Source organism: Paralichthys olivaceus, chromosome 1, assembly GCF_024713975.1.
Source record: "Paralichthys olivaceus isolate ysfri-2021 chromosome 1, ASM2471397v2, whole genome shotgun sequence".
In the NCBI taxonomy this organism is placed as follows: Eukaryota; Metazoa; Chordata; class Actinopteri; order Pleuronectiformes; family Paralichthyidae; genus Paralichthys; species Paralichthys olivaceus.
This window is the reverse complement of record NC_091093.1, coordinates 18,695,599-18,709,696: the sequence shown is the minus strand read 5'-3', so window position 1 is coordinate 18,709,696 and position 14,098 is coordinate 18,695,599. Positions and strand designations below refer to the sequence as shown.

The following is a 14,098-nucleotide window of genomic DNA, read 5'->3' as shown; positions in this document are numbered from 1 at the left end:
TTTCTCTCATATGCACGCTCTTACAAAGCCATCACTTATGGCAAGCCCACAGACACCACAAAGCCTGCCTGTTAAACCTACGCAGACCAAGGAGCCAACAAATCCAACTTGTGCCAACCTGTTCAAAGAGCAACACGCTAATGTCCATGCCCGGAAAATTAAACGAGTTGGAATAATTTTTGACACTTTTCACCATCAGAGTTTGATGAGGCAATTGAGGGCAACAATTAGTGTCTAATTTAGCTTCAGCTCACATCTCTTTATAAAAATGTAATTTTCAGACTAGTAATGTGAATTTTAATATGACTTATAATCAAGTATGCAGTTTAAACACACCAATAAAAATGTATAAATGTTATTTAGCGTTGGAAAAGGAGTCATGCTAAATATCGCAATAAGCACTAACTGCTAAGAGTCTGGAAATTTGTGGTGGCTTATTGCCAGTGTCTTAAAAGTGTTTTGCAAGTAACATTTCTCTGTGTCGGCCCACCATAGAGAAAAAATACATCCAACCAATCACTCATCTAATCCAACACCTTGGTGAATCGCCCAGGCAGGCAGTTAGTTTAATGGGGGGCATCTCTCCTTGCACTCTTCGATCCAAGCTGGCTAGCTTAGTGCTTATCCTGGATCTCTTTCCTTTCAGTAACTACTATACTGCAACCTGAGCGTATGTACACACTTTATGGCTGACTAAAAAAAACATGACAACCGCTAATGGCGTACACTTTACTGTGGTTGCGGCAACATGTTGGCACTTCTTTCACACAGTGGGAGAGCCTCGCTTCCCACAACCCACTAAGTTAGACTGTTACTGAAGCAAAGAGAGCAGGCGAGGAAAGCGAGGGAGGAAGATGAGACACAAAAAAGAACAAAACATAGGAAGTCATTACGGGACCAGGGTTTGTCTAATATTCCATGATTCAGGCAAACCTCTCATAGGGAACACTGACTTATGGCCAGTTGAAAAGTATTTTGGCCAGTAATTTTTTTTATTTTATTTGAGGAAGTGGTTAACCTGATTCAGAGAGAGGGATTACAACATTTTTATAGAGATTTGTTTTTTTCCCAAACTGAATTCCATCATCCTATTTCATCCGTAAAATTTTAATTTACTCTTTAAATCTCGAGCACTGCCTTATGCTCCTTTACAGCCACTCTGTTCCTCTAAGGAATGACGTCTGGCATTGCCCTCCCTTTTCTTATGTTCTCATCTCTTTTTCCTGAGCTGCAAAATGCTATGAGAGACCAGGAGTCCCTCACTTTCTTCAAGAACCTCTTAAAGACTCATCTATTCCAAGAGCATATCCTAACACCCTAACTAGCACTATGTGGTGCACTTACCAAAAGCTCTTGAATCTGATTGTCTTTCCAAATTGACAACTTTGTCTGCGTCAACTCAGTGTATGGCATATAAGATATTTGTATTTACTTTGTTTTTTCAGTTTTGCATCCATTGCATGTTAGAAACATCAACACAGCCTCACTCACTGTGCATTTTCAGGACATTTTCTTGCTGTATTCTCACATGAGTTAGTTTGGACATTTTTCAGGCACGGGGGCCGGCAGGAAAAGTTCTAGAGAAGGTCCACATTATCTGACTCAGATATTTGTACAAAACAATCTGTACAATGTAAAATGTCGCGTCTACAATATTTCCTGACATGAACTTTAGCATAATTTGCATGACCACAGAAAACACTAAGCTCTGACTGTATCACACTTTATCAACAGAGTGACTTTAGAGTAACAGTGGCCAGTGGAGTTTCCCCCACATATCAGCTTTAAACTCAACAACAGAGAGGAAGGAACTCCTCCATTGTGGTGAGGAGACCTCTCAGCGCAAAGTTTAAATCCAATCGTGAAGCTGCCAGATGTGGCACTGACAAGAAGACAATCAATGGAGGCAGCAAATCTAAGATGTAAAATAAAGCAAAACAATTCTATGTCAGTCATTAACCCTGAGAAACAAATGTATCCGTTGACCGCAACCAGCCTGTTGGTGCTGAAATAACAGGACTGACATTTGCCATCCACAGCTGTCTGAAAGATGTTTGAGGGTTTCCTTTTTCTGAGAACCATAACCATTTATAGGTCAAGGGACAAATGTGAAAAAGTCAAAGTAAATATTTTTCAACAGAAAACCCCTGGATAATTTAAATAAATTAATGAATGCTCAGGAAGTTTGTTATTGTTGCTGTTATTGTCTGATTATCATATTATACAGTACTAACCTATTATGCGTATGAAGACATAATGCATGCAATCATGCTACTGCTGATAAAACAAACTACACAACCTGACTTTACTTGAATAACCATTTAGAAAAAAAAGCACAACACATGGCAGCACTTCAGGATCTGCCATCTATGGAATCGACATCAACTCCAGCTGTGGCAAGAGAAGTGCTCTAACGCCAGTGTATCCACACAATGTGTGACATTATCTTGTCAAATCTAGAACTTAATATGTTCATATCTTGCTTTTATCCAGCTGCTAAGCATTGATAAACATTGTTGTTGAGCTTTGTTGATCCAACTCTGTTGCCAACAAAGGCTCAGGGTTTATAAATCTAAAATCCATAGTGCCAGGCAACTTCCAAAACCATATTCTGACTTAAAAGTCAAGTGTTCAGTTATGAAAAAGTGTCATTTAATTTAAACTCATCAAATTTGCTGTCAACAATTTTAAACACCCACATTTTCATTTAATGCTCCAACTAGAAAATACTGTTAGAAAAAGCCCTTAATTTCATACATTAATGGCACTGGAGCGTTAAGAAATGAAGTGGCCACGGTTATGATCAGAAGCCAGCACACAGCCAATAGACACATGAGCAGGAGTCAGACAGAACTTCAAGTTAATCAAAAAGAGAGTGAAACTCTGGACTGATGCAGACCAACACAAATTTGACTTCAGAGCCTCGGGAGGAAGGTAAGAAAAGTTCTAATAACAGAGTTTAGAGAGAAACCTTTCAAGACAACCCAACAAACAGGATGTTTTTTAAAAACACTTTCCTTGTGGGTGGGTCAAGAGAACCAGTACAAAAACAAAGTTGTAAGAGAAAGTAAATAAATGAAAGTTTAAGAGAATAAAACTGCATCGACTCAATCTTGGATATAAATATTGCGCGATATGTCGAAACATTTTATGAAAATAAAAGATTTCATATCAGTCATTATCAACAATAATGACCATAAATATCCCATTGTTATTCTTTGTAGTTTAAAGACTGATTTTTAGTCCTCAGTGAATGTTGTGGTTTTAAACTCTTCTTTATGGGCAGACAACAACACTTCTGTGGTAGAACATTAGAGCCAATTATTTATTATACCTATTATACTAAAACACACCAGCATTATATGGATATATGCTCAACTTTTGTTTTATTGCTGTGGTTATAAATAATGTTAATATTAATAGTTTTATTACCCAGCCCTTTGAAGGGATTTGTGAATTACAGTACAGGCTGATAAAGAAACAACTCCACATTTTAAGGTTGCATTGCATCTCCACATATACACATCTTATGAGATTAACCAGTCTAAAGATATCAACAGATGGAAGTATTTTTTTGCTCTGTCATTTGGAAGTAGCTTTTGTTATTTTTCAGAACGTTACATAAACTATTCCCCAGGTCCAGATCAGAAAATCCAGACCATAATGTCGCACAGAGATGGAGATCGGGCACAGTGTCTGTGAAACACATTTCAATAACAGTTTGATTCAATAAAGACAGATGATATCCGTCCAATAAAGTGTGTGAGAAAAGCATCTGGGAAAATTTCTCTTTTTCACTTGGCAAATTAGAATTTATGGTGAACAGCACATCAAACTGTTCCCTTGCCAATAAAGAGAAGTTGTTCCACTGCAAACGTAAAATACAGAATGAAGAGCAGGTTCAACAGAGTGTGTATCCATCTGAACCAGGATTTTCACATTCCAACATTATTCATGAAAATATTTCCAAGGTTTGTGGCTCCTGACATTGTTCCCCAGGGAAACAGACTCTGGTCAGATTTCTGATGAAGGAATCTGCCTTTTATCACTTTCAACACTGCATGATATTTTTCACATATCTGACGCACTAAAATGACAAACAGCGTACCTGGAATAGGGTTTTAAGGCCAACAATAAACTACAGTGCTGCCCCACTTCCAATTTCTGTTTGTTTTAAATCACTTGCTCCAGCAAGCACAATGGCCATCAGTTATGTGACTTCCAATAAATATTTTCTAAATAGGTCACCTGTCTCAAGATGAAAATATTCTTGGTGGAGACACAGACCCTGGATTTATATTCCTTCCAAAAGAGCAAATAAAAGTACAATAAAGGCAAAGTGTCAAACTGGATCATTGCAGTTGCAAGGTGTTAATCCAGACAGAGTCAAATAAGGATCTTTACGACATAGCACGTTATACTTTTTCTGGTAACTTTAGAGACCAGCTTTACAATTCAGCGTTTTTTGAGATAACTCTGTCTGTGCTCCTTCCTTCACATGGACCTGTGTCACCAAGAGAGAAGCTTCATCACCCCCCTACTGGAGCTAAATATCAGGTTTGACCTACTTTAAAAGCGAAGCTTTCTTCTTATGCACAGGTTCATGCAAACAATGCTCATCAATGCTTAACAAACAAAACTAGAGGGTTTTATTTTAAGCTTTAGATTCAGTCAACTCAGACACTGGTTTAGTTTTTTTACAGTATAATTCTGACTCACTACAAATTGGAACTGAGCCTATTCCTCAACAGATTGCATGCTTAGCGTTATTTCCAACTGATCCATCCATAGTAATCTAACAATGAGAAGTGGGTCAGGCCAGTGGAGCCCAAGCCAGCCCAGTGCAGGAGGCTGGGTGATGACCCATGTAGGAAGGGATCCCTGGTTTGTATTAACAAGTGAGATGGTTAGGCAAAATCTGTTGTCTAGACGATGTGCTCCACACAACCAAAGTGGTTTCTATATAAGCATCACTGGGCAGCGGCTCTCCTCTGAATAGTTAAGAGGAATAAAAACAGTCATTGCTTTGTTTTCCTCTGTATTCCTAATCAAAAAGTAATTTTCAAGTCTCCCCTTCTGAGAAAAATCAACCACATTCACAAACGAGGACATCTTTGCAGGGCTGAAACCCAGACCAACATACGATACGCTTCATTACACTGAGCAAAGCATAAAGAAAGCAGACAAATACATTTCAATAAGGAGCGGGGGGATCACTCCTTTCCTCAAAGAGGCTTATGAGGATGAAACATAAGCCTGTCACAGCGTCCCAATCAACCACAATCTGAGATAATAGATTTGTATTGCTCGTTCTCTCTACCGACACCATCATCATCAACATCATCATCAGTGGCCAGTGGAGAAAGAACTCAACTCATGGTCCCTGTGTCCACTTGTGGCTTGAATGTGAATCGATTCAGAGTCTCTTCGTGCGACGCCAGGAACATTTTATCCTCGGAGCACAAAAAAATAACAAAAATGCATTCGTCAGTTGGCGCTGGGAAGCAGAGATGATGAAAGTCTCTGTTTACCTATTGTGCATGGTGAGCTATGGCGACTAAGAGAATTCAGCTGCTCTGGCCCCTCTTTGACACACATGGTGCTGGATCGACGCCACTGAAAAGAGGCAAGCAATTTCAGTTTTGCTCCCTTAAGGCAGATTAGCAGAATATTTTTTAACAATCTCCGGGCTGCTCGCTGAGGCTGGACCATCACAATAAGATGAGTGACAATAAAACGGTGCAATGTGGAAAATGTGAAATGTGAGCATTCAGAGAGTTTTCATCCAGTTATGTATCATGTTAGAAATGTGTACAAAAGCTTTTATGGATGGGAAGAATGCAAGGCTGGACCTGAGGCTCAACAGGCAAGGGGAGCTTCCTGTCCCAGTGCAGAGGAATAGAGGAGAGATGTGCACAGATCAGGCTGGGTAGAAGGACTGCCTCTCATGCAGCTCCAAAACGTTACGCCCATCATTTAAAAAAAGTGGAGCTCTCTTCCGGCAAAAACAAATACAACACAACAAATCAGTGACAAGTGCGACTGCAGTGCGTAAAAGTGGATGCAAGGTGGAGCGTGCAGGACAGTGCATGACCACCGCTTCTAATATTACGCAACAAAAACATCAAACATGGATGTCAACACTGGATCCAGTCACCAATGCCAACATCGATTGTATCAGAAAAACAAATATGATCGAGGCGCTTGGTCGTGTATGATCACATCTGAGCTTCATTCAGAAAGTGAGTGTGATTATCTGCCAGTGAAAGCAGCCTCCGGACCTGACAGGGGCGCGATCGACAGGGACAGGATGTGACACATTTTTTGAATCCATGAAAAGTTTCGCTAGATCAAAGTCAAATATCAAAGCAAGTCGTGGTTAAAGATCCAGTGACGGCTTCTCGTCAGGCGTAATCACGTAAACCCGCCGGATCACACCCAGCATCGGGCCAGTAAGACAGGAAACAAAAGGAGAACATGTTCCCAGTCTCGCCTGGTAGCTGTGCGGCTAACGTGAAGCTAAAGGCAAAGCTATGTAGCATCAACATCACCACACACACACTCACTGTCGGCCTGGACACACAGAATTCAGCCTTGCAGCTCAATCTGCGCGCCGCCCCGCCGCCGACACTTACCGGCTTTTTCCTGATCGTATCCCACGACAATGAAATAGTCAGCCAATCTAGCCATGTCTGCTGCGTTTCCCGAAATATACCAACACAATTCAGCATTTTCCCTTCTTCCAAGGCACAGCCATGTTTGACAGAAGGAGTTTCACTGCGCTTGCGTGCAGGACGGGAGACATCCATGGGCGTGGGCCCTCCAGTTTACAAATACAGCACTGTGTCCCAACACTGGCTCTTTTTTGGCCCCGAAGCACCAGGCCCCCTCCTCTTTTTATAGAACAGAGACAGCCAAACATACTGCAACATAATACAGTGTATTATTATAACTGCGGTGATTATATTTATAGAGGCAACACAGCAGGAAACATGTTATCATAACAGTGATTATTACCTTGTTGTTGCAATTAAGAAAGGGAAATTATAACAGTTTTGGATTTGACCTAATGATTCCTTAGGACTTCTGTAAGCTGCTCTCAAAGTGAAAGTCAACAGCTGCTGAATAGCATTCACTGGATTGGGTTTAATAAATAAATCATGTGGTTAAACTATCACTGTGGTAAAGATAAATAATATTATCCTACTCTTAAACTTGCTACCCTCTGCTTATGTTATGACAATATACAAGCACTTTATTAAGAACGCCATCCTAATTCTAGCTTAGTTCATCCCTTTGCTCCCAGAGGGGCCTCGGTTTTTGTGGCATTGATTCCACAAGTTGTTGGAAATGTTCTTTTGCGGTTCCACTCCACATTGACATGGTTAAATGAAATGATTTTTACAGATTCTTTTCAACTGCACATTCAAGTTCCTGTTCTGCTGCATCTCAAGTGTGTTGAATGTATATCTGATGACTGAGGAGGCCACTTAAGTTCATTGAATTCACTGTCATGGTCATTACCCGGTTTGTGACTTGTGACATGGTTCATTATCATGCTGGAAGTAGCCATCAAAGGACACTGAATTGGAAAAGGGATACACATTCAAATCATGATTTATTGATAATAATATAATGAGGCACAAAGTGTGCCAAGAAAGCATTCTTCACACCAGAAGCAACCTGTACAAGACTTCAGGTTCATAGAGTCATGCTGTTGATGCCGACTTCTAACTCTAACATCAGCATCCTCTGTACAAATCTATATTCATTAGACCAGGCTACGTTTTCCATTCTTTAACTCTAGAGCCTCAGACTTCTGTTCTTGGCTGACAGGCTTCAGGAACCTGATCTGCTCTTCACCTGTTGTCATCCACCTCAAGGTTCAACATGTTGTTGAAGTGTATTTTTGCCCACCGCGTTAATAAAGAGAGTTTAACTGTAACTTTTCTGTAAGCTACAAATCATCCACAGCACGAACATTTTTGCTGATCTTTTTCCTTTAAATCCCAAGAGAGTAACAGTTTTAGAAGTACTCAAACCAGCTCATCTGGCACCAACACTCACACCACGGTCAAAGTCACTGGGATCACGTTTTCCACATTCGGATGTTTGATGTGAACATAAACTGAAGCTCCTGATGTGCATCACCATGATTTAATAAGTTCTACTGCTGCCACATTGAATACCTGATTAGATAATTGCATTAATAGGCGAGTGTTCTTAATAAAAAGTTCTGTGGGTGCAGATTTATCAGGAAGATTTTGTTCTAGGGGAGACTTCAATAGAGCTAATATTCATTCATCTGTGGGCTTAACAGCTTTAATTGGAAGGAAACCACTGGTCATATGTGCAGTTAGTATGTTAGTTATACATTACTTCAACTGCTGACATTCCCCTCACCGCCTAATATGAAAAAGCTGGCTGATTTAAACTGATGGGGCGGATTACTCAGTGGGTCAGATATTTAATCCAATTTCAATTAATGCTTTTTGTTTTGTGGCGAGCAAAGCAAGAGCAAAGCATTCTTGGTGCTGTCAGAGGCATTTACATTGTTTTAAAGCTGCTCTATTAAGCTGAATGTTTTGGGGCATTGACATTGAGTGTGAGGCTCAGGGCAAACTCATGCGGTTTGTGCACAACATTGAATATTTATGAGCAGAGGAAAAGCCGCCACAGGGAATGGCACATGTGCACCAGTACTTAAGCTAGTGTGCACACAAATTAGCCCCACTGTCAACATTAGCAGGAAAACAACAGGCGATCTCTGCTGCAGTTTCTTTCACTGTTTACTCTTCTTTTTAATGTCTCATGTATTTGCTGTTGTTTTAGTTCTGTTTTCTTTCTCTATCTTACTTCTAGTTTTCCCTGAGATGGTCCAGTAGTTAAACCAAGTCACAATCACTGTGCGATTGTGAAATAAATTGGTGGGACATCGAAGAATACACATTTCCAGGAGACAAACCTCTTAAGGTTCATCACAGTCTATTACAGATATGAATCATCTGTCCAATCAATGCTGTTGATGTTCACACCCTCCTTTTCCTGGCACACGCGACAATAGTTGTTCAGCTTTCCAGTCATTCATACCCACTCAAAAGTTGAATTAAAAGGTTGTACCATACTGCCAGTCAGTCATCTGGTGATCGTAATTTCATGGAGGACAAGCAAATTATTGCTATATAAGGAGTCGAAAAGCATTAGCAGAATTTTGTTGTCGTGATTTCACAATCTCTTGTTGTAAATGCTGGAAAGGACATTACTTGTCTGCTGGAGGCAATTATCATTATAAAGTGCTTACAAAACATTCACTGGTTTACAGCACATGTGTTTGACATTCATAGTTTTTTTTAATATGACACTGTGTGTGGAATGAGGACGGAAGAGATATAAATAAACTGAGGGAGGTTTTGTTTAAGGAAAAAAAAAACAACAAAAAAATGAAAATTATAAGTATCAGAAGATGCTGGCATTTTAGAATGGAATGTGAAGTGAACTGAAAGTGTTGTTGAAAAAGTCTCAGGCATCGTATTTCCCCTTCACTGAAACTGAATCAAAAAGTGAAAGCATTACAGCAAAATAGAAAATACTACTAATTTACACCATACTGCATGGAAATTTTGACTCTGGGATTTCTACACTGATAAAACAAAGTGGTTTTTCTCTGATTTTTACAACATTTCATACACTGAGTGTGTCTTTCTGAAGTGTAATTCATCTTATTGTAACAATACAAAACTTTTGTCTACACTTGACAGTAGGATAAAAGCTGCAATAAATAAAAATTGCTACCCCGTCCAATGTGGGTTATTTGATGGCTTTTTCTTTGTGTGTCTGCCCCCCGGGGCTTGTTACCGACATCTGCCTCATGAACTCCACTGAGCTGTTGTTTTGAGCCCTGCAGAATAAACAGTTTTCAATACTCTGCGATACAATATCTTCACAGTAAGACAGGAAAAACCTGCTCTTTCTGGTTTGGAGTGACTCATTATAGTGACCATCTCATGAAGTCAAATATGTGAGGGGATGGTGTCTGCTATGGGGCAGACTCGATAGCTCTCTCATTATCACCTGACAGATTCTTGTGTAAGAATTCCAAAGTGAAGACATATTACCTATAATCCTTTACAGCAACAAACCAGCAGCCAATATCCTTCACTTTTTAATGCACATTATTGCTCCAGTTAATTATCTCATCATTGTAAAATTCCACTTCTCATTTATCCAAATATAAAAATAAAGTAAGCTGAGCTTCGAGTCAAATATTTGCCTTGTACTAACAAATACAGTCAGTATATTGTGTTTACAGCCGTGCATACTTACTATATTTAATCAGTTATTCAATGCTTGTTTCTTTCCACATCTCAGATTCATCATGTGTTGTACTTTTGAAGCTGACATGGAAGTTCACTGTGTCAGGGAGTGCCCCTGAAAAGCAGACTTTAGAAAACATTCCTTAAATTTTACTTCATACACTTAGCCAGTTGAAGTGTGGGGATAGTTAACAAAAAGAACAATATATAACTGACCTTAATGTACAAACATAACAAGATGAATGTTCGAGCCTTTTCTCCTGTGATCATTTAGATTTCTAATAGCACCTATAGAAAGCAGCCATACATGAACACACTGTACTCTCTGGTACAGGGAATGTACAAGGTTTTTGATTTACGTAACTGATGGCCATTGATATGTTACACATAAAAAAAAACATTAAACACATTCTGAAGAACATTTTATGATAATTCTAGGCTGTTCTTGCATCATCTATAATAAGCTGTTAAAAAGTTAATGTTTTAAAACTGGGCAAATGACTTCATTGCAGTTTTCCTAAAACTTATTAATTACTTTTCAAATTTTCAGATTTTCATTCTGAGGGTTTTCACTGAGTTGCGTTGTTGCCCCACATGAGCAGCAGCAGCAGTGGTAATGGTGGGTAGGGCGGGGGGGAAAGGATGAGAGAGTGTGTGTCAGTGAGCCCCTCCCACCTCCTGTATAAAGGCTCCCAGCCTGGTGTGTAGAGACTATTAGCAGAGTGACACAGCTGCCTTACAGAACAGAACCAGAGGCAATTTCAAGAAACCTGTGGAGTACTTTTTACAGCTGATTCTACAAGAAGAGCTTCACCATTCAACTGAACTAACAGAGGAGCTACAGGTACGGGCACTTTCTTTTCAAGGAGATTTTATTTGTGATTTGCTCTGCACAAAGCTGATGGCTTTATCTTTGCTTTTATGAGGTCAGGGCACAAGTGTAGGGACAAGGACAGGTTATCTGTCTGCTTATATAAGCAGTTCAGGTCCTAATTTGTGGGACTGTAAAGGAATTGTCCTCAAAGTGTAAAGCATCCAACAGAGCCAGTTTATCAAGTATTATTGTTCTGTTTAATGCAGTGACTGAGTTGACTTGCATTTCAGGTTCTGTTTAACTTGTGAGCAGAGCCTATTTTGAACCCCTCATTGGTAGACAGTGTCCTTCGTGCTGTTGGCCAGAGGCCCAAAGGATAGTTGTAGGTTTACTTAACCGAGCAAAAGCTGACCTTAGCTTAACTTTTTAAATAAATGAATGATAAGTGCAAATAACTTGGCTTTTGGACTCTTGTGTAAGCAAGTATCTCAGTGTGGCACTTGAGGGACAACTGTATGAGCGAGTTGTACATGCACAGGGGGACAGGAGGAAATTCATGCAGTTAAATATTAATTCATTGCAAAGATAATTAACCAAAAAATGTTTTTCTCTTGTCTCCATAGAAGCCAAAATGAAAGTGATCTTCCAGTCCTTCCTCTATTGCTGCCTTCTGGCGACAGTAGCACACTGTGTGGAACTTGAAGTGAATTCACAGTTGAAAAAAAGGTGAGTCATTCAATTCAAATAATGAAATATGTTTTCATGTGATACTAGATGTGATACCTGTGTACTGGATTATCTACCTGAGACTGATGGACCTTTTTCCCCTCCTCTTCCAGGCTAAGCATATGGCTGGAGAGCAGACTGAGACGGGATCTTGACAGTGTATCAGTGGAGAAGACAGCAGAGGCTGAGCACTTAGTCAGACCAGAAGATATCAGGGATACCTTGCTGCCACATTCCAGGTGAGACACAAACCATGCCGTCCTGAAAAACATCTTTTCTCATTTAAATGTTTACTCCTTCTGCAATATTTGAGTAGAGAATGCACATCTCAGGAATGAGCAGCAGAGATTAACGTCCTCTTGTCTCTTCCTCTGTCCTCCAGCACTGACATCAGTGTCCGAACCAAGAGGTCGAAAAACTCATCCAGCCAGTCAAGAAGACAAGGTTGTTCACTGGGCACCTGCACAGTGCACGACCTGGCCCACCGCCTGCATCAGCTCAATAACAAGTTGAAGATCGGGAGTGCCCCTGTTGACAAGATCAGCCCGCAGGGATACGGCCGCAGGCGTCGATCTCTCCCAGCGCAAATACTCTCACAGAGACAAGAGCAGGACAAGCTGAGGCCCCAGTGGAGAATAACTGACTCGCAGGTTCACAAGCTTATGGCTCTCCTCAAACGAACATGAGCGGGACTTTGCAAGACGAGTTGGGAACACAAGCAAGGCAGTAGCAGAGAGTCAGTGTCCTCTCTGCTCTGTTCTAAAATTCTTGAAATGCCTCAGACTCTTGCCAAGTATTCTCCAGCACATTTTTTCCAGGCATGAGGACTGAGTCCGAGCAAAGACTGGCTGCAGTGAGTTCCTCTCAGGGCTGAGCCTCGCAGCTCAGCGATGTAGAGCGTGCAAACAGCTGCAGCAAGCTCACAGACACTGGATGGCACAGCGTGGAGAAAACTACAGGTGCTGCTCTCTGCTTGGCAGAGGGAAAGGAAGAGTGCTGATACCTGGCAAAGTGCACACACATCCTCTGGCTTAAAGAGGGAACTCTCTTCTAACATTCTGGGACTTTACACACTTATTCCTCAAGGCCAGGACTTGTATAAGTGCTATCCTCTAAGGATTAAACCAACATGTTCCAAACTGTCAGTTCTTGTCTGCACTTTTCCATTTGGACTTAGGGTCAAATGAATCATCAGGAAAAGACATCTTCATCATAATATGCCAAACCGGATGATAGGCTACAGAGCTCTGAAGCTATCGGTTTATATCAAGTTTTGGACACTGTATAATGGAAAATGCCTTAGATTCTGTGAGATATATGTGCCAATCCATGATGGATTGAAATATACTTGAAATTGTTATTGTTTGTACAAAAACACGTGCAATCTATATTTGTTTTTATTGCAGGTATATGTATATATGAATTCCTTTATTTAAAATATTATATAGAGGTTACATTAAAGTACTTATGCAGATAGAACTATTTTTGTACAGGAAGAAATATATATGGGCATTGTAGCTATTTGTCATTATCCTTTTGCAAACTGTGGTAATAGGAAATCTTTTTTATATATATTTGTAAATGTGTTCTATTTTATTTGTGTCAAAGCAATACCGTTGTCATTCAATAAACTTTTTGCATACAAAATCTAGACCTTGTCCGGACCTTTGCTCGTGGCTCTTGTAAACTGAAAGTGACATTCTATTGTCTGGAGAGTGGTGCTGCACAGACACAGAGCACCTGGTCTCTGTTAAGTGATTATAGGGTCTCATTAGAGCCTCCCCTCCTCTTGCTACATTCCCCTAGTTATGACGCCCCCTCGTCCCATCAACAACAAAAAAAAAAAGGGCAGACAGGGTGCCAGGCAACATTCCTGCTTGGTTAAGCTCATATTTGTTGGCTCACCCCGCACCACAGAGCAGCCCTAAAGCCATCAGAGGAGGCTGAGGCTTTAGCTCCATCTGTGTTCAATGCTAGATGATTGGGACATGAGAAGGCCGATGCAGGGGGTTCCGGTCCAACATTCCTGCGAGTGCATCGCTAGAACTGTTCCAAACGAAGCTCTGACCTTCACATTCACGCAGACCCCCGAGACTGAACAGCACTGAGAGGCTGCAGATGTCTTTCCCTTGACACATTATCACCCCTTGTTTCACAGAGCTAGGACACACATATATGTATACATCACAGATTAGAATGCAAAGGGTCAACATGTGCACTTGTCGGTTAGGAAAGGTTGTAGCAG

At 40.5% G+C, this 14,098-nt stretch overlaps 2 protein-coding genes across 3 annotated transcripts in view; one reads left to right on the top strand and one right to left on the bottom strand.

Moving 5' to 3' along the window:
• Nucleotides 1-6,811, bottom strand: part of sbf2 (SET binding factor 2) — an 88,935-nt gene extending 82,124 nt beyond the window's left edge. The window contains exon 1 of one of the 2 annotated variants that reach the window (XM_069524255.1): nt 6,636-6,811. In XM_069524255.1, the coding sequence (XP_069380356.1) occupies nt 6,636-6,690 (55 nt within the window). In that variant the 5' untranslated portion in view covers nt 6,691-6,811. The remainder of the gene's footprint in view (nt 1-6,635) is intronic. The other variant, XM_069524256.1, reaches the window with a different exon arrangement.
• A 4,209-nt stretch (nt 6,812-11,020) lies between these two features.
• Nucleotides 11,021-13,500, top strand: adma (adrenomedullin a). The gene is made up of 4 exons (XM_020098714.2): nt 11,021-11,157; nt 11,751-11,853; nt 11,967-12,092; nt 12,236-13,500. Exons 2-4 carry the CDS (start codon nt 11,759-11,761, stop codon nt 12,537-12,539), a joined length of 525 nt encoding a protein of 174 aa, XP_019954273.2. The 5' UTR covers nt 11,021-11,157; nt 11,751-11,758; the 3' UTR covers nt 12,540-13,500.
• The last annotated feature ends 598 nt before the right edge of the window (nt 13,501-14,098 follow it).

Coding starts and splice junctions, on each gene's coding strand:
- adma (XM_020098714.2), top strand. CDS start 11,759: ATGAAAGTGATCTTCCAGTCCTTCCTCTATTGCTGCCTTCTGGCGACA. Junction 11,854..11,966: donor AATTCACAGTTGAAAAAAAG/GTGAGTCATTCA, acceptor CTCCTCTTCCAG/GCTAAGCATATGGCTGGAGA. Junction 12,093..12,235: donor ACCTTGCTGCCACATTCCAG/GTGAGACACAAA, acceptor TCTGTCCTCCAG/CACTGACATCAGTGTCCGAA.